The 24,880-nt window shown below is 44.8% G+C and overlaps 1 protein-coding gene across 1 annotated transcript; it reads right to left on the bottom strand.

The window, feature by feature from the left end:
- Nucleotides 1-379: 379 nt before the first annotated feature.
- On the bottom strand, nt 380-22,868 carry LOC144827864 (IgGFc-binding protein-like). The gene is made up of 4 exons (XM_078686028.1): nt 22,858-22,868; nt 21,691-21,866; nt 20,825-20,875; nt 380-1,641 (listed from the first exon to the last, which is right to left on the bottom strand). The coding sequence occupies exons 1-4, from the start codon at nt 22,866-22,868 to the stop codon at nt 380-382; spliced, it is 1,500 nt and encodes a 499-aa protein (XP_078542154.1).
- Between the last annotated feature and the right edge of the window lie 2,012 nt (nt 22,869-24,880).

The following is a 24,880-nucleotide window of genomic DNA, read 5'->3' on the forward strand; positions in this document are numbered from 1 at the left end:
GCTATCAAATGTATATATGCTGTGAGTATGCTTGCAGTTTTGAGTGTGTTTATGTAAGATAGTGTGTGTGTGTGTGTGTATGTGTCCATGTGTAGGCAAAGTGTGTGTGTATATGTGAATGTGTGTGTATGTATAAACATAGGTGTGAGTGAAAGTGAAGGTCAAAGGGCATTTGAAGCCACTTCTGCTATCCCAGGAATTTTGTTGAATTGACGCCCATGACCTCCCTCTACATTTTGCTTCTTGTAAAAGATCCTGAATCATATTGTGGGCTCTGACCTACAGTCTGCACTCTTTTCCTTTCTAGATAGATCTCTAGTTTCGTTGTGCTTTACTCATCATACATACAACATGCATACAAACTCAATATTTTCACAGATCAAACTTCATCAGAAATTTTTAAAAAATGGCAGATATAAAAATGTAATTGTTCAATACCTGAAAATGACTCACCTTGGCCAAGTGAATATCCGTAAGATACACGATTTTCAACTCCATATACATAAATGCTAAATGTCTCCGACTGATGGGAAATTTCATGTTGCCCACCGATTTTTCCTAAATTCACTCCAAAACCTGTGAAGCCTTCCAGGTGCTGCACGGTCGGTGCATAATCACTCAGTGGTCTGTAGTCGAGAAGAAAGTCGGATGACGAGGAGGATGAGCGAGACACAATGAATAGGTAGTTATAAAAAACGTCTTTGGTAACAAACTTGTAGTATCTCCAAGGAAAGTTGCTGGGTGGAACGGTTGCTATGAAAGGATCGGATTTGAATCCTAATGAACTGTAGCCCCCCTGGAAGAGATATCCGACCGTGATGGGCTCGGTCGCATTCACAAGCATCCCTGTTTGTAAGTCCATGCTGACGTGAGACCCAGGCTGAAGACTGTACTGTAGGGTGGTGCTTTCAGTACGAAGAGTGACTGTGGTGTTTGGTCTTGCAGCAATGAAAATAATACGGTCTCTCACATCTTTAGTCATCAGCGGGAATACAACAAATTGTTGCCCCCAACTTTTCACAGGATATAGCTGTTCGATTAGAGTGTCACAGAAACTAGATGGTGAGCTGTAACATTTACTACCACTGAAAACAGCCACAGGTGTTGAAGAAGCAACTCTGGTGCCAGTCAGGTCACTATAGTCACTGAGCAGAATGACCTCCTGTGGAGCCAGGGTGATGGTGACTATCTGTTTGTCTTGATATCTGGTTCCATCAATGAGTAAGGAGCCGGACACTGTGATATTGACTTGAGTCTCAACATCTTCGCCATTGCCAACAGCAAAATGGTTTCCATACCAACCTGGGGATGTGAAAATGAAGTACTCTGTGCCCAAGTCTTGTTTGGAGAGGCAGGAGAAGGCATCAGCAGAATAAGTACCTGTGTTAAACGCAATTACTGAAATATCTGCATCTGAGCTCACCGTCACGAGCTTCCTTGATCTTTCACCCGCCCTGAGCATGTAGTCTGAAGGTAGGACCACCTCTGTTGTGCTGTTTTTCGCCAAGAGCACGGTCTGATTGTAGGGTGGAGAGGGGACTGTGACCTGCACCATGCATGGCTCATCATAACTGCTCACCTGTAGTGCGAGGGTGGCTGAAGTTCCCAAATTGTCAGTGAAGGCTACAATAAAACTTCTTCCTATATATCCAGAAAGAATGCAAGGAAACAAAAAAGATTTTTTTTTAATGTGAGACCTTACAATATGTAATATTTGTTTCTTGACAAAAAGGTGCATACTGCTAACAAAAAACATAAATGTAAGTAGATAAAAGTCTTCAACTTTTCATGTGTCCTCAGGTCTACTAGCCCTACTTTTGCTCTATTGAAGATTGTTAGGTATATTCACTAAAGGCTCAGACAACATCTTAGCAACCAAAAATGCAGTGTTGCATGAAAGGGAGTGAGCAGAATGGCAAAATATCTAAAGAGATATGGTAGTATCCTCCTCTCTCCCTAACGCTGGCGCATACACCTTTTCAACATAGTACATAGTGTCTGCCATAGGTTTTGTACTGAAAGAGAACCCTTCCTTTTTTTTTTTAGCATGTAGCCATTTGCAGAAAACATATATATATATAAACCATGAATGCAGGAGAATAATAACAAAAAAAAGAGGAAGACATAGAGCATTATACAATTTGATCCTACGGAGGATCATCTTAATGTATGGCAGATGTTAAGTGCTCATAATAGCCCCCCAGATCTTAATACCCAGTCTCCTTTTCTGTAACCCTTTGATGGCATAAAGGCTAGTTTCCAGTTTACATATAGCATACAACCTTCCTCTACACATTTCAAAGGTGGGAGTTTCTTTCTGTCAACATAGTGATGCTATAGATAGTCTAGCCACTGCATCAGTAATATCTTTTAAATAGCTAAATGTATAGATTCCCTGTGCTAGCACACCATCTTCAAATACCCCAAGTAACATAACTGTAGAGGTTATCACAATCTGTGCCCCTGTAACTTCCGTCAAGAAGGTCTGCATCATATTCATTAATTGTTTCAGTTGTCCACATGTAGAGAACATATGGACTAGATCTGCCTGTTCCATCCCACACAGAGTGCACTTATCTTCATTCACCCACCCAGCGAGCAATTGTTGCAGGTGTGTAAAACAAATTAAACATGGTCTTGTACTGTTGAGTTTTGAAACTAGAGTAGATTAAAAGTTTATCAGCTAATATAATAGATTCTTGTAGGATTTTTTCTCCGAGGGACCGCCTGGTGTTCCATTTAGCATTCCGTTCCTCTACATCATTGTTTTGTATTTCAATAAGTGCTTTGAATAAAACCCCAGTTATCCCCCATCCCTTTACTACCTCTAGTAAGTTATTTGTCTCTGATAGGCGTGAAACATCGCCTCTTTTAAGCAATAGTCACAAATCTAGCATCTTAGTTGAAAAGTCTGCTTTAGGGAGATCATACTTAGACACTAACAAAGCGTATGTCCTAACACCACTGCTTTCTGCTAAGTCTCCTAGAATCTGAATGCCTTTACATTTCCATCTATTCATAATACCGTCTGAAAAAAAAAAAGGGAAGTAGAGCTGGTGTATCCATGGGGGTGTAATAATTAATCCTACCAATCTGCAGATATCTCCGAAATTGAAGCCAAGCCTTATGGGCAGCCTGGACCAACTTCAAACCTGGTATTTCGTAATAGCTGGGCTCAATATTCTTATAAAAAACTTCTCTTCGCTGTAGAATCCAATAATATCTTGAAAATATGCAGTATTTCACCTACATTTTCCTCGTTCTACCCAACTAATAAGGTTCCCATATGTAGTAGTAAACATGCCTAATAGTAATACTGAAAATTGGGAACCGCCCAGCCTCCTCGTACTCGCAGAAGGTCATAAATTTCATAGCTCATCAGGGTTTACCCTGAGCCCACAAGAAGCCACTACATACAGATTGTGAATGCAAGGTCCAGAGCACACGTGAAGATAATAACTATGTATGTATCAAAGTCCTTGAAATGCGAGAACAAGGGTAAGAAGACAAGATCGCCCAAACATTAGTTAAATGCTTAAAGTTTTATAAGTGGTTGTGGTCCTCCTTCAAGAGGAGATCCAAAGAGAATACCAGCCGACACGTCTTTCGTCAGAGGGGCAGTTACCCATGACTCCTCAGGGCTGGGGGTGTTACAAAAGACAATGGTACAGAACATGATAAAGAAAAATAAGGTAATGGTAAGAAAAAATGACTGTAATTGAGGTAAGAAATAAACACCTAACATAGAATCCCAATTGGATAGAACCATCGTATCAAGGCACGCATTCAAACACACCCCCAGATACGTTGCCTCCTTCAACACCCTCGAATCATTAAAGTGTGCTTGGTCTGTACATATAACCTGGGTCTTGGTCAAATTTAACGTATACCCCTTGATATTACTATGGGGTTCAATTCAAGTCTCAACGCACAGACCTGCGCATTTAGGGATCTGCACATAGTTTTAACAGCCTGGATATATCCAGTTCCGAACCAATGCCACCTCATAGTTGCCCATAAAAATCTCCAGGAGACATGGTCAAGCGCTCCTCTGGTGTTTCTACTATATTGCCCATCGAATCCTCATTTGCTGTAATGGTATTTTTAGCCTCCTTTCATCTAATTTTCTTGGCCAAGCATCTACCAGTTGCCTCGCCAAACTCATAAAACTCTCTCCTGAAAAGATGATATTTATTTGCTATGTCTTTGGCCCACTCCTCATTTATCCTGGCTTTACAGCATGCAACCTCAGTTTGTACCTGTGTAGTGTCAAGTTTCCCCTTAACAGCCTCTATCAATGCATATTCAGCACATTGTAACTTATCGTATAGCCCCAGTAGATGCTGCCTGTCAGATTACCGCCCAACCTTGCCCAACACAGCAGAAGCGAGGATAAGCCCAGTCCGCTACCCCCACTCCGATATCAGTTACTGAACAATAAACAGTAAACTTGCTATCCGAGCACAGGGAGCGGGTGGGAGAAATATGAGAAGGGAAGACAGAATACCCCTTGTCTGAGTTCCACCTGTTCAATCCTCACAAGTGATTAGTGACCTCTGTACCTGTATTGATAGACAATCAGCAATATATGTATTAGAGTAACACACTGTATTTGTCAATCTCCCTATGGACATACATCAACAGTTGTTTGCGTGAACAGCACCGTAACCCTCCTTACCGGTATTATTTCTGTGATTTGCCGCTTCCCAGTTGTGTCATATGAAGGCAGATACGAGTATTGTCTGTATCAGAAGAGTAGATACACCCCCACCAAGATATGCAGGGGAAAAAGTCAAAAGACATTAAAAAAAAACCCTTAAAACAACTTTTGTCCAAAAATAGCTCCGACGAAGTGACACAACGCGATAAACTGTGGCCACATCAAAAAGTGAGTGCAAAAAACGCTACTAGGACGCCAAGTCTGTGAATACACCCAAAACACACATAACGAGGGTGATAGGTTACTAAAGTCCAGGAAGTTTCATGTCAGGAATCCACCAAGGCTCTAGCACACAGCCGTGTACTGAAACAAACTTTGTTCAGCAACTCAGCACTTCCTTGCTAAACGGGACAAAAAAGGACTTCCCACGGTCCCGCAACAAACAGGACAACAGCCCCAAACTCGGCTCCACGATGCCCGCAATACTGCAGACACCGACACACCAATGTGGAAGGAATCCAAAGGTCCCCACAACAACTCGAGCAACCGGAAGGGAAAGGAACCCACACTTGCTGGTAAAAAGACCGGGTAAAGAAACCAAGCAGGGAACAACAGCTACAGGCTTCTTTATGAAGCACACTGATTCGAAGGTGCTACACCAGCTGACCTGGTGTTCTGTGGTGCATGCCCATAGAGAGAGGACTGAAGAGGAAAAAAGGAAAAAGGTAAAGCCAACTAATTCCCAACAATGCCTAAGTTGTTTTTGTACATGTGACCCAGAGTCCTGCTTTCATAGCATACCAGTCTATGTCACAGTTGTTGGAGTTTCAATTTGGTTAACCATTGTTGAATATGACAAATACATTCTTAATTTAATAATAACTTCCTATCAAAGGAAATGTTCCTCGGGAGCATGCCAGGCCATACATTGTAAGTTTTAAAAGAACAGGGTTATGATCCAGAGTAATTCAGGGAAAAATCTGTATATAAGCATCTATTAAATAAGATTTGGTTACAAAAAAATAATCTTACATGGCTAACTTCTGATGTGGGCAGGAGTACCGTGTGTATCCTGGATCTGGATGTTTCAACCTAGACCATACATAAACTTAGCAATGTTCGTAAATAAGCTATTGTAAGGTTTTAAAGACCCTAGGTTTCCTGCCATACATTTATGTCCATAATACTTATCTCCCCCTGGCCCATGGGTCACTTCTCCTAATTGAATATTAACGTCCCCCGTCAATATCAAGGGAGTTGCCCAGGCAACCAAATCTATATTCAAATATTCAATGACCTGAGTTTCATCATTATTAGAGCCATATACAGAACATATTGTAAAATTCTTATTAGCCGACAGGCCCAGGTATCAAGTAAAGAGTGACCCTAGGGGGGAAGATGGCGGCCAGATAACACGCCCGGTCGGAGGCTCCTGACTCGTTCATGCAGGATTTCACGTAGAGGCGCCTATCTACTTCATAAAGTTGCAAAATTGCACTGCCACGAATGCCAAACAACGGCTCCCTTCGGAAAATGAAATGAAATGATATCCTACCTGTTGAGCAACAACGGAGGACACTGGCCGCATCAGGGTCGGGAGATGCGGGAGACGCGGGACGCTGCTGGGCTGTGTCTCGGGACCTGGACTGCCGCTGCTCTAGCAAGGAAAAGCCTCCGGAGCGTTGCCAGGAGACTCGGCTTCCACTTCCGGGGCGAGAGTAGCAGAGCTTGCTGGGGGTGTGCGGATCAGGCAGCACAAGCAGAATGCTCGCTGGCCCCGGCGGAGGCGATTCTTGCCTTGGTTTACACGCGCACGCATCGAGACACCTTCAGTGGGGGATTCAAAGCAGTGGAGGCAAGCACCTCAGTGCCGAAAAAACTACTTATTTGGCGCAATTTTAAAGGAGTGGATTACCTTGGCGTGTCAGTACGAGCAAAGTCCACGGAGGAGAAGAAAACAGGCGGGCAAGAAGTCCATCGAGAAACCCTACAAGAAAACAGCAAGTATCAGCCCATGAGCAAGGTATTGGGAGGGGGGGGAGGAAAAGGGGTTGGCACCTACACTGACACTGGCACTGCTATTGAGGGCATTGAGGATCCCAGAGAAGAGATTGATAGTAGTGAGAAGAAGGTCACCGACACATTTGTTACACCTCTAGTTACTTACACTCTGTGGGAGCCGAAGGGGGGGATAGAACCTCAAACAGAACAGAGCAAATCTATAAGATCTTTCTATAGCCTCAGGAACAGACAGTACCTCAAGCAGGACTACAACCCCCCAGCACTCAAGGGCATCACTCCGAAGAAGTCCGGTAAAAAGCCCAAGAAGGTACGCCCTATACCTAAGTCCAGAGTGGAGAAGGTAAGCTCAGAGGAGAAGGGACAGGTGGTCCCAAAGGTAAAAATTACTCCCTCTTTGAAAACCTTTTTTAAAGTCCAACACCTCGCACAGAACGGCGCACAGAACGGTGACAACCCACCCAGTAAGAAACAGAGAGAGCAACCGGCCCCACAGGAATCAAGGGACACTTTTTTCACTGCCTCAGGAGCGCAAGTTTTAAACCTAAAGTCACAAGTCAAGGGGAAAGACATCGCGAACTCTGAAGGTATAGACATGGCAAATATGGAAGGAGTAGATCGCACAGGAGAAGCGCACCCATCAAGCAGTGAGGGGAACCTAGTAGAATATGAAGCAGAAATAACCATAACTGGTTCCGAGTCTCAGGTTAACCCTATGGAGAAATTCATGGAGAGAATATTAAATGAAATGAGAGACAAATTTGCGATCTCAGAGGCCAACCAAGGTAAAATTCAAGATGCATGCGAGGCACTGGACTGCAAGTTAAATGCGCTTGGCGACAGGGTGACAGCAGTGGAAGAGGAGGTGGGAGCCCTTAGTAAGAAGGTAGATGTCCACCAAAGAGAGATTAGATCCTTAAGACAAGAGGGTAAAAACATGAGTGAGAAACTCGAGTCACTGGAAATTCAGGCCAGAAAAAACAATATAAGGATTTTGAATGTCCCGGAGAATCAAGAAGGAGCCGATATCAAAAAATTTGTGATAACACTTCTTACAGAACACTTCCCATGGGCAAGTAAAGAACTGCTCGAAGAGGACATACAAAGGGTTCATCGAGACCTATTCGGAAAAGCCAAAGAAAGGAAAACACCCAGGAAAATCCTCGTCAATTTTAAAACATATACGTTGAAGGAGAGAATTCTTGGTGAGGCGCTAAAAAAGGGAATCTTCAGTAAGGGCACCTTGTCCTTCAGGATCTAGTCAGATATGTCCAAAGCCTCGCAAGACAGGCAATGGGAACTGTGACAATTCATGACAGAGCTAAAGTCTCTCGGGGCTGTAGTGCAAATGAAGTTCCCTCCATCACTCAGAATCATGTGGAGGAATAAAATGCGCAACATACGAGACCCTGAGGAGGTTAAAGAATTTCTTGAGATGGCCCGAGACAACATCAGGTCTGAAAACCCCATGAACCTTTAGGAAAATTACATTACGGAAAAAGCAGAAAGAGCAAAGTATAGGCGCAAATAGAAAATTATAAGAGTCAAGGAGCCTGAAAAGGGCAAGGAGAATAGCCCTAAAAAAAGAAGAAGGAGGCTTCCCCAGGGAGGGTAAACAAGATGTACATAAAATAAAAACAAAATATATGAAACAGAACACGGGTGGGGAGCAAATTAGGGAAAAAAATCAAAAACAATCCTCAATAATTCAGTTAAATTGGGAAATCAAGGTTTCGGCCAGTACAATCATAATGATTGCCATTACACAGTATACAATTCAAGTAATAGATGGGGTCAAATAGTAGAGAGTTTAATATACTCTCATGGAACGTAAATGGAAAAACAGAAGAAACAGGATTTTAGAGTATTTAAAGACATCAGACAGTGAGGTTATCATATTACAAGAAACGCACCTCCTGAAAGAAGAATGGAGCCAAATAATGAAAAATCTAGGGTGGGTGGACATGTATGTATGCACGAATCAGGAATGTAACATAAAAGGGATAGCTATAATCTTCAAGAAAACTCTCAAAATCAAACTTGAACACTCCGAAGTAGATAGCAAAGGTAGATGAGCAATAGCTAGGGCAAGAATTGGAAATAACCTCTATACAATAGTAGGCTATTATGGCCCAAACACAGACGACTCAGGGCCTTTACAAAAGTTATACACCCATCTGTTGTCAGCTACCTCCCCAATAATACTAGGGGGTGATTTCACTATAATTATGGACCCTAGAGTAGACAGATCACCCCCGGGAAGACATACAAATCTCCCTAAAATGAGAGAGTGGCTTTGAAATTATAGGAGGGATCTAGACCTACTGGATATCTGGAAAAGAAAAGGGGATAAAAGACAACCTTTCACCCTATACAATAAGAAACTTGGACATAGGTCAAGAATTGATTATTTTTTAATTGATAGAAGTCTCACAGAAGATGTAACAAACCTATTACACCTTTCAGCTCACCTGTCAGATCATTCTGCAGTCCGGCTTACGCTGCAAAGGACGAAAATTAAAACACAAAGTAGACTGACAATCGAACGGGCTATTCTGCTCGACCAGCATTGCATACAGGAGCTCAAGTCAGAAACAGAATACTTTTTTGAAAATAACAGGGTAGGTACAACAAAACAAATTACATGGGATACCTATAAGGCAATCATTAGAGGGAAACTACTAAGCCAAGGGGCATTTAGATCAAAGACAATAAAACACAAGATAAGAGATTTGGAAAATTCTATAAACCTTCTAAATGCACAAATACTGGTTGAACAAATAACAAACAAAAGGGAAGAGATGGAGAAGGAAAGACAAAGACAAAAACAATGCCTTGCTGACATTCTAGAAGACAGAGTAAGGATGAGGTGGGAAGCGAGCAAACTAGCAAACCACGAGTATGGGGAAGGCTGTGGGAAACTACTGGCCTGGAAACTAAAGTCAGAGTTAGTAAGGAATAAGGTAGTAAGTATACAACAAGACAGCCAGCCAACACCATCATCTGAGGAAACGGTAATCAGGCAGAAATTTACAAAATTCTTCGCTGAATTATACTCCGAAGATGTCAACCCATCGGAAGAACAAATAGAAGGTTACTTGAATACTCTACCCACCCTAGCCCTAAGAGAGGAAGAGAAAAAAGACCTAAATGAAGAATTTTGCAAAGAAGAAGTAGAAGAAGCAATAAAAGGATTGAAAAAAGGGAAAGCTGCGGGTCCGGACGCTCTTCCAAACGAGCTAAATATGGCGCTTAGAGAAACTCTGTCGCCACAAATCACAGACTTACTCAATCTGGTGTATAAACAACACGAAAAGATCCCAGACTCTTGGAACAACGCCATCATAACTATAATTCTAAAACCTGGAAAGAAGCCCACAAGATGTGAATCATACCGGCCAATATCATTACTCAACTGTGACTATAAGATCTGCACAAAAATCTTGGCAAAAAGACTGGGGAGAGTGATGACCCAGCTAGTTCATATTGACCAGAAAAGCTTCATCAGAGGAAGACAACTTCAGGACCTGACCCACAAACTATTTGGGGCAATAGGCGTTGCTACCTCCGAAAAAAAACCCTCTCACAATACTCACCTTTGATGCCGCAAAGGCGTTTGACCGGGTGGTACCCCAGAATCTTTGCTGACATCTGTTCGTGTCTATGGGCAAACCAACCATCCTTTCCAATCAGGGTCTGGTCCATTGTCAACCACAAAGGGCAATGTTTCCACATAAAAATTTTGGAGTAACTCTGTTACTCTTGCTGAAAATAACCCTGGGCTATTCTTATACCCTTGGGGAGACAACAAAATTGTCCCTTGGACCCCAATGCTGAGAATGCTGTCAAATACCTGCTTTCAGGCGCTATATTTTGGCAGAAAAATCCATTTGAGATATCAAGTGTAGTTTTGTATTTTTTTCCCACACAATGTTTTTCATTATTGCGCCACCATGTACATTTTGGACAGCGAATGTCTTTGTGCATATGTTTAAATGTCTGTAATCTAAAACTAGACAATATGAATTGTCCTGTTTCATTACGGGAAACAAAGGATTGTTCATTGATGAGCTGCAATTTTCAATCACCCCTTGGTAGTCAAGTGGATCTAAGATCTCCCTGACCTGTTTTTTAACTTCTTGCTTTATTGGATTTTGTCTCTGTGCATTTGGCGAAACGTTTAACGGTATCATGTGGTGGGTTGAATTCTCATCCCATCCAGCATGATTTTTGTACATTGCTGGAGCTAGGGCAACTGCCCATGGCAAAGCATATGTGTGATTAAAATTAATGGGGACGAGGTCGGAGAAGGAAGAAAAAAATTACGGTTCCTTCCCTATGGCACTCCATACCAAATGCTGGCGGACAATCTTGTTCAGCTAATAGGATGTAATAACCAGATGACAGATTCTCCCAAAATGATTGTTCATTGATGAGATACAATTTTCAATCACCCCTTGGTAGTCAAGTGGATCTAAGATCTCCCTGACCTGTTTTTTAACTTCTTGCTTTATTGGATTTTGTCTGTGTGCATTAGGCTCAACTTTTAACAGTATCATGTGGTGGGTTGAATTCTCACCCCATCCAGCATGTTTTTTGTACATTGCTTGAGCTAGGGCAACTGCCCATGCATATGTGTGATTAAAATTAATGGGGACGAGGTCAGAGAAGGAAGAAAAAAATTACGGTTCCTCCCCTATGGCACTCCATACCAAATGCTGGGTGACAATCTTGTTCAGCTAATAGGATGTAATAACCAGATGACAGATTCTCCCAAAAGAGACCTTTAACTTTTCTGGGCTTATTCTACCCCATGAGGAGTGTTATTACATATAACTTATGTGGGACGCTTAACCTTGTATCTGGTGTTTGCACCGTGATGTAATCAGTCAAGTCTGCAATCACCAGAAACTTCATCAGGTTCTGGCGAGCTATTGTTAATTCTGCTGCACTGTCCAGCATCGTATGAGCCCATTCCCCATTCAAAAGTTGTGTCCTCAGAATTCTGGGCATGTCTGATCTTCAAGCCTGCAACTTTCTGCTTCTACTGAGGTTTTGATTTTAACTTGTCTTCTTTATGTTTTGGAATGATAGTCTTGAGCATGCTGTTTGTTTCTGGACTTTGTACGCGCTTCTTGTCTTTCTGACTGTCCTTCCCTCTGGGAGTTTTTCAATGAACCCTGAAAGGAGCAAGAGGAATATGTATCAGTATCCTTATACTTGTCAGGTTTCCTAATATTATCCCTATTCCTGAGATTATACCTGTTTTCAGAGGGCCCCTGTAGAGGAGATCTGCCTCGGATTGATCCTTTAAACTTTTGTTGTTTTTTATTATCCCACTTCTTTTTAGAAGCAGCAGGTGTCTGCTTGGATTTCTCCTTTTCAGGAAGGCCCATCAGTTGTGCTTTAATGCTTTCCCACGTAAACTGCCTCTGCCTAATTCTGGGTTGTTTGTGTTGTTGATCTATAGCACTGAACTCCCTTAGGCATTGGCGGATCGCCACCGAAGCTGCTTCTCCTTTAATATTAGCTGGTATTATGGCTCATACCTGGTCATAGTTACCTAGTAACTTCATCCCTAAGTTTAGGGCAGGCTCTGCTCCGTACTCGTTTTGTATTTGTCTTAATACATCAGGTACTACTGCTAACACAAAAATATCATGACAGCAAGACTGTACCCCGAGTGGTACAATCTTCTACTTGTGGTGTTATCCCTATGGGCAAGCAGATAGTTAGCATTCTGTGTTTTTCAAACAGGGTAGTATTTGGGAATCCCGCCTCGGGCTGCGTTATTTTCTGAGCTACCGAGAATGGCATTTGTTCACGTTTCATGGGCATTTCGCCCATTACCACCTGTAAAGTTTGTGATTTGATTTTTGTTGCTGTACCCTGAGATTGAGTTTCATTTTGTTGCAACTGTTGTTGGCTGAACTGTGAAAGTCCTCACGACGAATTGTGTCACATTTCTGTAGATTTAAAATAAATCTTTGTGTTGTGTGAGTAAGTCTGCCTGTGGCATTGGGTCAATGTCAGGATGTGGTGTGTTGGCCGCTACTATAGGCCATGTTGCCCTTCTTACCCGAGCGGGCCTCATCTTACTCTTCCTCTTATGCGGGGTAAGCTGCCTTTAAACCAGTATAAGTGAACCTGGTACATGAGTAGAGTCTCTATGTCCTTGAACGGACCATATTCCATTGGTGCATCTCCCACTAGGAGTGAAATGTATGTGTTCTCGCATCTGCTGCTGGGAACGTAAACCACGTATAAAATAGAACTGTTTTGTTTGACTTGTGTGCCTCATTCACGATCACTTCTAAGCCGCCCTTAGCTGATAAACCATTTAGTAAAACTGTTTCAGGGTGATTGTATGTCTGAATTTTTCTACAATTGGAATTCTGTCTGTATCTTCTTCTCTTCCGAGCTATGTAGACCTACTACTGGGTTATTTCCCATCTCAGTCATTTTCATTAAAGAATAAGTTTGTTCAAGGGAAATGTGATAAGGTTTTATGCACAATTTTAGGAACACTGTGTCCGTCAAGATTGACTAACCAGCAGCCAATAAATAGGATATTTAGCCTACTCAGCTGTGGCAGAATTAATGCACACCTACTCCAGACATCTCTGGTGTTTTGTGAGAAGGAGTCTCTGAAAATTAGCACGATTGAACAACTCGGATACTACTGTTGAATAAGTTATGTTATGTTAATTTTGTCTTTTATAGCGCACGGCTACTCAGAAAGAGTGTCCCGGCGTTTTATTGACACCTGAGATAGACAAACACAACACAAAGATAAAAGACGGAATCAGCTAAAAAAAGGGGAGTCTAAAGGGCAAAGAGACAGGTTTTAAGGCCCTTCCTGAAGGCCAACAGGTTCGAAGGCATAGTGTTCCAAAGCTGTGGAGCCCGCAGCCTAAAGGAGCGACCTCCAATGCGGGCCTTCTTTACACGAGGGACCAAGGCAAGAAACATCGATTTTGATCTCAGAGATCGTGCCGGATGGTAAAAGGCGAGCCTCCTTTGCAAATATTTAGCCCCAGATGCGTGGAGAGCCTTATGGGCCAGGGTCAAGGCCTTGAAAGCTATCCGCTTCCGGATAGGCAGCCAATGGAGAGACTGCAGATGACCGGAGGCTCTGGCTCTCCTGTGAAGGCCAAAAATGGCACGCGCGGCCGTATTCTGGACTACCTGCAGCCGTTGCAAGAGGTACTCAGGCAGGCCCAAGTATAAGACGTTGGAATAGTCCAATCTTTAGCCAATTAAGGCCTGTACCGTCGTCCTCCTGTGGTCCTCAGAGAGCAGAGGAAGAAACTTCCGAAGCATCTTGAGGAGGGCAAAGCAGATGCCAGTAAGGGCAAGGATCTAAGATCTTCAAGTCAGACCATTGTCTATCTTGATCCTCAAGTTCTTAGCCAACTGAGACGAGCGAGCTGGAGGAGACATATCGGCGGGCCACCATTCCTGCCAGTCTGGATCGGATTGACAACCGAAGAAGAGTACCTCCGATTTATCTGAGTTGCACATGAGGCTGTTCAGCTGGAACCATTTAAGAACAGCCCCAAGGCACTCACGGATACTCTCTCCATCAAAATCCTCTCCTTTCCTGCAGGTAAAGAGGAGCTGGGTATCGTCGGCATAGGATACGATCTGAGCCCCAAAAGTTTCAGCCAATGCCGCCAGAGGGGTCATAAAGATGTTGAATAGAGTCGGGCTCAGCACCGAGCCCTGCGGGACTCCGACTCCCAAAGGCGGCATCTCAGCGTTGCTGGATGAGGCCCAGACCGTTTGTCGACGGCCAGATAGAAACGATCTAAACCAGCTCAGCACCGTCCCCCTCAGACCGATCTCATGAAGTCTGACGAGCAGACCCTCGTGGGGGACGGTGTCAAAGGCCGCCGATAGGTCAAGCATTATCAGCATGGCTTTGCCGCCCGAATCCAGTGCCTCCTTGATGGCTTCAGAGACCTCCAGCAGCGCCGTCCCAGTACCAAGGTTAGGGCGGAAACCAGATTGAGTGGAGTGAAGCAGATCGTACGATTCCAAAAAATTGGAAAGCACAATGTGCACATGCTTCTCCAAGATTTTGGCCAACGCAGGGAGGAGAGAAATGGGCCTATAGTTGGCCAAGACCTCGGGATCAAGACCAGGCTTCTTAATGAGGGGGATGACCATTGCCTGCTTCCAGGCCTGAGGGACCACCCCCCGGTTCAAAGAGAGATTCAGGAGGGGATTCGCCAACGGGTTAACCACTGCCGCCATCTTCGCCAGAAATTTGGCCAGGCATGGGTCAAGCGGCGAGCACGATTTAAGATTGGCCATAAGTATCAATGACGAAGGGGCTGAAATAGGCGGGAAGTCTGACAGGACTGGCCCTAGAGGGACCGATGTAACTGGCCTGTCATCAGAGCTAGGAGAGATTACAACCTGCCTTAATGGAAAAGAGTCCTGAATCAGCTTTATCTTCGTAGTAAAGAAGTTGGCGAGATCAGAAACCCACGCCTCAGTAGGGGCAGTCTGGGTCGAATTCGACCGCGGGCCGTAAAATCCCTAACAATCGTGAAAATCTCCTTGCAGGAATTAGAAGCAGCCTCAATCCTCCTAGCAAAATAGCCTTTCTTCTCCAGGAGGATATCCCGATGATAGGCTTTGACCATAGTTCTATATGCGAGCCTGGCGGCAGAGTCGTACTGAGCACGCCAAGCCCTTTCGGCCACCTTGCACTGCCTACGAGAGGCCACCAACACTTCAGTAAACCACGGGGCAGAAACCTGTTTAGATACCGAGCGGGGGGCCATCGCAGGGGCTAGATCATTCAGCCTGTCCAGAAGCCACGTCTGCAAAGACTCCAGATCCCTATCCAAATCCCCCGTGAGGGGGCAAGGATGATCATAGGATGCCTGAGCCAGCATATGTGGGGTCACCCGATGGTACGCTCTCGACGCTAATCCCTGCTGTCTGAGGGCCATGCTCGAAGGCTTCTTAGTACCCAATACATGAAAACTAATCAGCCGATGGTCTGTCCAGAGGACCGGTAAAAGTGCCGTCACCTCTATAGGGGACGTCGAGAAGACCTGATCCAAAGTATGGCCTTTATCATGCGTTGGTTCAAAAAGATAGGGGCCGGAATATCGGTCAATTTGATCGCATCTGGGTCCGCGCCCTCGTCCATGTGGACATTAAAGTCCCCAGCCAAGATACAGTGATCGGTTCTCAGGACCAACGCTGACATTACAGACTGCAGCTCATCAAAGAAAGAGCCAGCCGGGCCCGGGGGCCTATAAACTAGCAGCCCTTTAACCGATTGATGCGGCGCCAATGACAAGGAAAAAGCAAGGGATTCAGACCCTGTAATAGCCTCCGTCGGGATAATCGAGCAGACAACAGATTTACTCACTACGAGTGCCACGCCTCCGCCCCTCCCTTCCGATCTATCTTGCCTATAAAAATTGTATTCGGGGGGAATCGCTATGGCGATATCGGGATTAGATGAGACTCCTAACCAGGTCTCTGTCAGCATCAGACACATCGGCTTTTCAGTGGACAGGAGATCAAAGAGCTCCTGAGCATGACTTCGCACTGATCTGCTGTTTAAAAGCAGGCAGAGATGTCTCCCGGTTGGTTAGCGAAGACGGGCTGTTGGCAGGAAACCAGCAACAACCCGGACATCTCCTCTTACCCCTGTGCCAGCCAGGAAACACTTTATAGCACGCACAGGAAACCTTTTGGAAGGACCGCAGTTCCACAGATGTATAACAGACCATAATGACACTAGATGGAGTTAGTCACAATGGGCCAGCCCGCCCGCCGCTCCGCTCGCCTTCGGGACGCTGACAGGCGCAGACGGGCTGGACTCTGGCGTGACTCCGGCGTCACTACGGCGAAATGCTGCGCGCAAACGCTGCGCGTAGAATGGCTGCTTTATATGCAGGTCAGCGTGTCCTTGTGACAGCTGGTCTGCTACCCGGAAATGGCCAGGCGTGGAAGAAGACTCACCCAAGATGGCGGCCAAACCTGATGTGAGACAGGGACCCGCAAAGCACGGTGAAAATACAATTATAGTGCAGGCGTGGGAGCGCAACACCGACTAAAAGCAAGGTAAAGGAAAAATAAATGAACACAAATAACAAACAGGGATTTTTTTAAAGCGCTACCGCGTTAGTGAATAGCTCGCCCTGCAGCGCGCTAGGATGTTGTGATGTCGGGTCAGGCGTCCAGGAGGGAACAAACAGAGCAGCCCACCTAGAATGCCCCCTTATATACAGGTCAGCGTGTCCTTGTGACAGCTGGTCTGCTACCCGGAAATGGCCAGGCGTGGAAGAAGACTCACCCAAGATGGCGGCCAAACCTGATGTGAGACAGGGACCCGCAAAGCGCGGTGAAAATACAATTATAGTGCAGGCGAGGGAGCGCAACACCGACTAAATGCAAGGTAAAGGAAAAATAAATTAACACAAATAACAAACTGGGATTTTAAAAAAACGCTACCGCGTTAGTGAATAGCTCGCCCTGCAGCGCGCTAGGATGTTGTGATGTCGGGTCAGGCGTCCAGGAGGGAACAAACAGAGAAGCCCACCTAGAATGCCCCCTTATATGCAGGTCATCGTGTCCTTGTGACAGCTGGTCTGCTACCCGGAAATGGCCAGGCGTGGAAGAAGACTCACCCAAGATGGCGGCCAAACCTGATGTGAGACAGGGACTCGCAAAGCGCGGTGAAAATACAATTATAGTGCAGGCGAGGGAGCGCAACACCCACTAAAAGCAAGGTAAAGGAAAAATAAATGAACACAAATAACAAACAGGGGTTTTTAAAAAACGCTACCGACGTTGGCTGTGCCATGTTGTGTAGTTCCTATATCTCCATACAGGCCTTGCGCATTTGGAAAACATAAACTGTAGGATTGGTGGCAGACTGACTCTGAACACCCCCACCGAGAATGTTAGCCTTTCTGTTTTAGCTAGATCACAATGCCACTAAAACCTCCTCTTATCGGGGAGAGAATAGATTCTGGCAATCTCAGAACATGACAACCCTAATCCCCTTGGATCGTGGAACAATGTATTACCTTTCGCTCAGTCACTCGTGATCACTTATTCAGTCTCAGAGAGTTACACCGAAGAAACAGTCGGGCATGTTACAATAAGAATTTATTGCACAGTTTTTCTTCTAGTGTAAAACAAATGTGTTGCAATAACTGTTAGACAGTAGCAGATATATATGATTAGCAGCACAGTGAGAATAAAAGGATAGTACTGTTCTACCATCTTGTAATAATCATGAATACATACGTGAATATAAAATGCATGATAAAAGTGTACATACTCCTACGATGCCTATCTAGATGTACCTAAGTGTACCTAGCATGTGAGTAGGTGTGAAGCAAAGAATCCCTCTAGGATTTAGTCTAACCCTATTACCTGAAGAGAGAGAGTGTGGGACCCTGTCCTGGTCTTGAGATGGATACCCCGTAAAGGGATGTATTAGACCACTGTCAGCTGGAGCGTCTGCATGCAGGAGCCTCAGTGTCTCTGGTCAGTGTGTCGGCCTGGAAGTCTTGGTTCCCTCTTTCGAACCCTGCAAGATGTGCAGTATTTATACAGAAAGTGTCTAGGGTTTCTTTGTCCCTTGTTTCTTGTATTAGTCATTGTTGGATTTGATGATGATGCATGGGATGAACCTTGTATGTAGATATTATGCAGGTGGTGTAGCCTCTGCCTGGTTTTCAAGAACCCTTATGAATATTCATTCATACTGTATGAGTCTATTGTTATCAGATGCTATTGTTTAGGGAAAACCCCTCCTAATGTGCCCAGGACTAGAAGTAGGTAAATGTTCAATCCAAAAGGCTTGTTACTGTGTAGTATAAAGGAGATAATGTAGGTGAAGGTGTATGATATTACCCGGGCCTAAATAAGGCTACCTATATTGAACATAAGACTCTGTTTCCCAAGAATGGGAATCACCATGGTAGCTCTGCTGCATTTCTCATTAATGGGCATAACCGTGGTAGCTCTGCTGCATTTCTCATGAACGGGCATCTCCATAGTAGCACTGATGCAATATCATGTATGGGCATCACCATGGTAGCTCTGTTGCATTTCCTGGTGATGATGGGCATCCCTGTGGTAGCTATGTTGCCCTTCTCAAGCATGGTCATCACCATGATAGTTCTGCTGCATTTCCCAAGAATGGCTGCTCCTTTTTTTCCCCTCATGAATAGGCATCACCATGGTAGCTCTGTTGCATTTCTCAATAATGGGCATCATCATGGTAGCTCTACTGCATTTCTCCAGTATGGGCATCACCATGGTAGCTCTTTGCATTTCTCAAGAATGGGATTCACTCTTTGCTGTATTTCTCAAGAATGGGCATCGCCACGGTAGTTCTTCTGCATTGCTCATGTATGTGCATCAACATAGTAGTTCTGCTGCATTGTTCATTAATGGACATCACCATGGTAGAGCTGTTGAATTTCCAGAGGATGGGCATCACCATGGTAGCACTCCTGCGTTTCTCAATAATGGGTATCACCATGGTAGCTCTGCTGAATTTCCCAGGAATGGTCATCATCATGACAGCTCTTTGTATTTCTCATGAATTGGCATCACCATAGTAGCTCTGCTACATTTCTATATGATGGGCATCATCATAGCAGCTCTGTTGTAGTTCTCAAGTGCGGGCATCACCATGATAAGTCTTTTGCATTTCTCAAGAATGGGGATCGAAATTGTAGTTCTGCTGCATTTCTCAAGCATGGGTATCACCATGGCAACAGTGCTGCATTTCTCAGGGATGGGCATCACCATGGTAGCTCTGCGGCATTTTTCAAGTATGGACGTCTTTGTGATAATTCTGCTGCATTTCCCATGCATGGGCATCCTCATGGTAGTACTGCTGTAATTCTCAAGAATGGGCATCACCATTGTAGCTCTGCTGCATTTCTCATGCGTTGGCATCACCTTGGTAGTTCAGCTGCATTTCTCATGTATGGGCATCACCAGGGTGGGTCTGATGCAATTCTCATGTATGGCCATCACCATGGCAGACCTGCTGCATTTCGCAAGAATAGGCATTACTATTGTAGCTATGCTGCATTTCCTATATATGGGTATTATCAGTGGCAATTGTTTTTTTAATGTATATGCCAGGGCATAAGATATTCCTCTGGAGGTCATCGTGATTGGCATTACCTGCTGTCTCAGTCCACACAGTCACATAGTGTGCAGCACACAATACAAGCGTGGTGTTTTGGATTATTCCGGCTGAAAGTATGGCTTGGACCCGTTTATTATTTTTTTTTATGACCGTTCAATACTTTAGGGAAGCGCACTGCTAAAGCATCCAGCGCCACCATATGGTAGGCTGTCTTATATAAGTGTTGGTGTTTAGCGATAAGTGCTAGTGCCAAGCACCAGCAAACACCGGCAGAACCTAACCACTAGGGATAATACTGTAGCTCTGTTGAGAGTGGTCTATTTTCAGCAAGGAGAAACGTCCTACAGGCAGTGTAGTGGCATCAAGTAGATGTGCATCTTTCAACCTCTAAAAAGGACACTGAACATGTGCACTAGGTGGAAAGAAAAAAAGAACAGCCGTTCCAAATGGTTGGTATCCTTGGAAAATGAGCCTTTAACATACAAAATGGAATAGGACAACAGTAGACTGTATGAAATCAAACAACCCATGTCAACATTCAAGCAGTGATTTACTGAAATATTTTGGCAAATTTAAGTAAGGAATCTATAAAGAGAATAAACACGCTTGGAGTAATAAGCAGAGTATGTTTGTGCTGCTGCCCTTAACCATGTTGAATGTGAAGGGATTCAGTGTATTAAGAAGTAAAATGTCACCTTAGAAGTCACATGTTTGCAAATGGGGAAGAGCCACCCACTAGCCAAATCAGTCAAATCAGGAATGAAAACTAGGTTTTATAGGAGCTTTTTGAAGAAGAGAAAATTAGTTAATCATGTTGACAATTAGACTATTTGTTTTCAGTCCATCTAATTGTTTTCTCTTTCATAATAAAGTTGGATTTAATTCCTCTTGAACTCAATGTTCGCAGCGCAAATCCATCTCATAGGAAAGGCTAGCAGTGATTCCTTTCTTAGAAGTCACACATTATGCAAGTTATGGTTTTATTAGCTCACCCTTCGAGGTCGCTGTTCTGGAATTCTCTGTTCCAGTGGTTATTCTGTATCCTGCAAAACAAAAGGAAACATTGACTTCTCAATTTAACACAATGTTAACTTTTTTTTAATTTACATTACAGGCACAGGAATACACAACATTAAAAAAGTGCAAAAAAGTGTATACATCAGGGTGCAATATGTTGAAGTTATTAGGGCATCCTTCACACGTCAGCACGTCTCATCCAGGGCCTGCAGTAATATGATCACATCTACCCCATCATGAAGGAACTTCCTTGGATACCCATGCCAGGCAACAATATCTTTAAAACCAGCTGCATAATTTACAGTCTTCACAACCAGCATCCTGCTTATCTGGCAACTTTCTGGTGAGGCGCTAGCTAAGCTGTTTCAGAGCTCTCTTGATCACTGACAGCGTTTTTAAATTGCCTGACTTGCACATTTGTTTTTAAGATTGTTTCAATGGAATAAACTGCACAGTTATTTGTTTTTAAAGTATTTGTCCTGACTCACCCCCGGCTAGGACTCCTTCTGTTCCACAGCAGTCATTGGCCCTGGGCCACCACGGCTTGTGCTGTTTGAGTGGAGGGCTCTCTCTGACCAATTTCCGGGGTTTCCCAGGGTGTGACGCACTTCCGGGGATGGCGAAGGCGGGCCTTCCCCCTGTCACCCTCTACTATAGGGGAATGCCGGCTCTGACGCACAGCGGATGTGCTTTCTGGTGAGGCGCTAGCTACCCTGTTTCAGAGCTCTCTTGATCGCTAACAGCATTTTTAAATTGCCTGAATTGCACATTTGTTTTTAAGATTGTTTCAACGGAATAAACTGCACAGTTATTTGTTCTTAAAGTATCTGACCTGACTCACCCCTGGCTAGGACTCCTTCTCGCGCTTCGCGCTTCGTACCACAGCGGTCATTGGCCCTGGACCACCACGGCTTGTGCTGTTTGAGTGGAGGGTTCTCTCTGACGAATAGCCGGGGCCCCCCCAGGGTGTGATGCACTTCCGGGATTGGCGAAGGCGGGCCTTCCCCCTGTCGCCCTCTACTTTAGTGGAATGCCGGCTCTGACGCACAGCGGACGCGCCGAAGGCAAGCCCGTCTGCGCCCGGCCGCACCCGGCCGGGACCAGGGGCCACGACCCCTGGCCCCCTTATTGTCTACACTAAACAGGGTCTGCTTTCCCTGAAGAATGAAGTCCACTCGTCCGATAGACTACTAGTAAAACTTGGGCGAGAGGGACTGCTGAAATCACAAGTAAACCCAAGGAAGTTAAATATTGCCCCACTACCGGTAAAACCTTTAACGCAGGTGAGCCATCAAGGGTGCAGGTTCGCACTGCGAAATACCCGTTCACTACAGAGGCATTGCCTTGAGGTTTTTTGCTTCTTCAAGAAGACAGCCTGGACCTCCTATGTGTCACAGAAACGTGGCTTATCGAGTCTTCTATGCCAGATCTGGTATGGCGATGCCCCCTAATTTTGCTGCTCTTCATTTTACTCAACCTAATAATATGAGGGGGGGGCATAGCTTTCCTTTTTAACCATGCACTGAAGACTAAAACCCTATGCTCTGAAAGTATTGAAGGCGCAGATGTATTGGGAGTCAAATTTTGCTCCCCTACAGACTGTGCTTTATTCCTCTTAGTCTACTGCCCACCGCATACTTCAACTAGGTTTATGGAGCCTTTCCTGGAATTAGTTCACGACCTCCGTACTTGTTACCAAGGAATGGTGGTGCTCGGGGATTTTGATTTTTTCTGGGAAATAACCCCAAAGGACGGCCAGGCAAAGCCGTTGGAAGAGGCTTTAACCTCTGTAGGACTCAGCAAAATGGTGGGTGGGTCTACACATGAGAAAGGTCACACACTAGATCTGGTCTGTTCTTCCTGCCCGCTGATTGGTCCTATAGTTATCTCTCCGTGCTCCTGGTCAGACCATTATCTAATTGATGGGCAATATCCTCTCTCCACAAGGACCAATGTCATGCCTGAATGGAAAACACTGCGCAGTTGGAAGTAGGTCAGCACGACTGACCTGACAGCCATCTTATTGCACGCAGAAAACCCTTCACTCGGGAAGGATAATTTGGAGTCTGAGAGCGCCGCCCTATTGTCTAAACTCAGGAAAGCCTTCGAGGTTGTGGCACCGGCTCATAAGATCAGATTAGCAGACAAGGGTAAGGGGACACCTTGGTTCAACACCACACTCAGGGAATTGAAACAAGCACTTCGTCAGTGTGAGAGAGCTTGGCGCAAATCCCATGAACCCAGTGCCTACTCCGCCTATGTACTGAAGTTTGCTGCATATAAAAAAGCCATCCAATTACGGAAAGCCACATTTTATGAGGCTGCTATTGCACAGGCTGCTGACCCTCAGAAAGATCCTAAACGAGTTAAGGAAGGTTAGGGTGCAAAAAGCTACCTTCAGTCAAAAGGACTGCCATGATTTTCAATCCTTTTTTCTGGGTAAGATAAAGGATCTGATGACAGAAATCCATTACACCCCGATCCTTCACTGCTCAATTGAGCCCCCCTACCCCTGCCCCATGCTGATGAATGTATTGTCCACCTTGCCCTTCCTCACCAAGGAGCTTCTGTCCATCTTAGTGGGATGTGTGAAATCAGGCTCTCCAGCTGATCCATTTCCCCCTAAAATCTTTAAGATGGCATGGCCGGGTATTGAGGACAAAGTGCTCTCCCTCCTGAATCGCCCCTTGGGAACAGGGCTTGTTCCCTCCAACTTTAAGGAAGCCCAGGTGATTGCGCTCTTAAAGAAACCAGGTGCCGATCCTCAGAATTTAAAGAATTTCAGGCCAATTTCCCAGCTACCTTTTCTGGCAAAAATTGTTGAACAGCATGTATTACACTCCCTTACCCGCCACCTAGAGTCTAACCATCTCCTCGAGTCCAATCAGGCTGGGTTCAGAGACCATCACAACATGGAAATGGTAATGCTTTCCGTGCTGGACGATTTGAGACTTAGGGCTGTCAGAAAAGTGCTGTGTGCTCTGGTATTACTGGACCTATCCACGGCGTTTGATACTGTTAATCATTGCCAATTACTATCGCGGATTGGGGATCTAGGGATTCAGAGCACGGCCCTGGCCTGGCTGACCTCCTTCCGTAGGGACCGCTCCCAGCGAGTCCAACTAGCAGATTTGGTGTCCCACCCAGCCACACTGGTATGCGGAGTGCTTCAGGGTTCAGCTTTATCGCCTCTGCTTTTCAATGCCTATCTGCAGCCACTGATTGCAGCACTGAACCTGATGGATTGCAGGGTTTATAACTATGCCGACAACACTCTAATTCTGATCCAGATTGATCATTCACCTAGGGCTCACCTGAGAATGCAAGATATTCTCAAGTTCACCATCAACTGCATGTCGGCCAATTAGTTAAAAATAAACCCTGATAAAACTGAGGTTTTAGCAGTCACCACAGCCTCAAACCCCTGTAATGATCTGTTCTGGCCTTCGGAACTGGGGCCCTTTCCCGAATCTGGCGTAGCCGTGAAAAGCCTTAGTATCAAAATTGATGCCTTGCTATCCATGATACAACAGCTGTCGGCTGTGGTCGAAACAACTGTTGGTCTAATGCCTCAGCTTCAGAAACTGTCTCCACTGTTGTCCTTGGCCACCCTTAGACTGGCAGTTTTAGCCCTGATTCTGTCGCGTTTCGATTATGGTAACTCTTTATTTTATGGTCTACCAAAAAATCTTCTGGCCAGGATACAGGTTGTTATGAACGACGTGGCCAGATTAATCTTTAAAAAAAACAGACATGCACATGCCACGCCCTTACTGCAGGACCTGCATTGGCTCCCGATCATACTGAGAACTACATTTAAAAGCCTCAGTATTACGCACAAGGCCATTCATGGCTTAGTCTCCAGCTGCATTAAGGACCGACTGATTAACTATACGCCGTGCAGGACTCTCTTATTGGCTGATGCTTGTCACCTGGTCTGCCCCAGGTTTAATCTCTCGTCCTTGGGTGGTAGAGCTTTCTCGACCACAATCCCTCAGGCATGGAACAGCCTTCCTGTTAAACTACGTAAG

The sequence above is a fragment of the Lissotriton helveticus genome, chromosome 4_1 (assembly GCF_964261635.1).
Source record: "Lissotriton helveticus chromosome 4_1, aLisHel1.1, whole genome shotgun sequence".
In the NCBI taxonomy this organism is placed as follows: domain Eukaryota; kingdom Metazoa; phylum Chordata; class Amphibia; order Caudata; family Salamandridae; genus Lissotriton; species Lissotriton helveticus.

What these genes read in the sequence shown, in the direction of transcription:
- LOC144827864 (XM_078686028.1), bottom strand. An exon ending in AGAAGGAGTCCTAGCCAGGG is followed by an intron (nt 20,876 to 21,690) that starts GTGAGTCAGGTC and finishes TTTGTTTTGCAG; the next exon opens with GATACAGAATAACCACTGGA. An exon ending in CAGAACAGCGACCTCGAAGG is followed by an intron (nt 1,642 to 20,824) that starts GTGAGCTAATAA and finishes CTGGATATATAG; the next exon opens with GAAGAAGTTTTATTGTAGCC.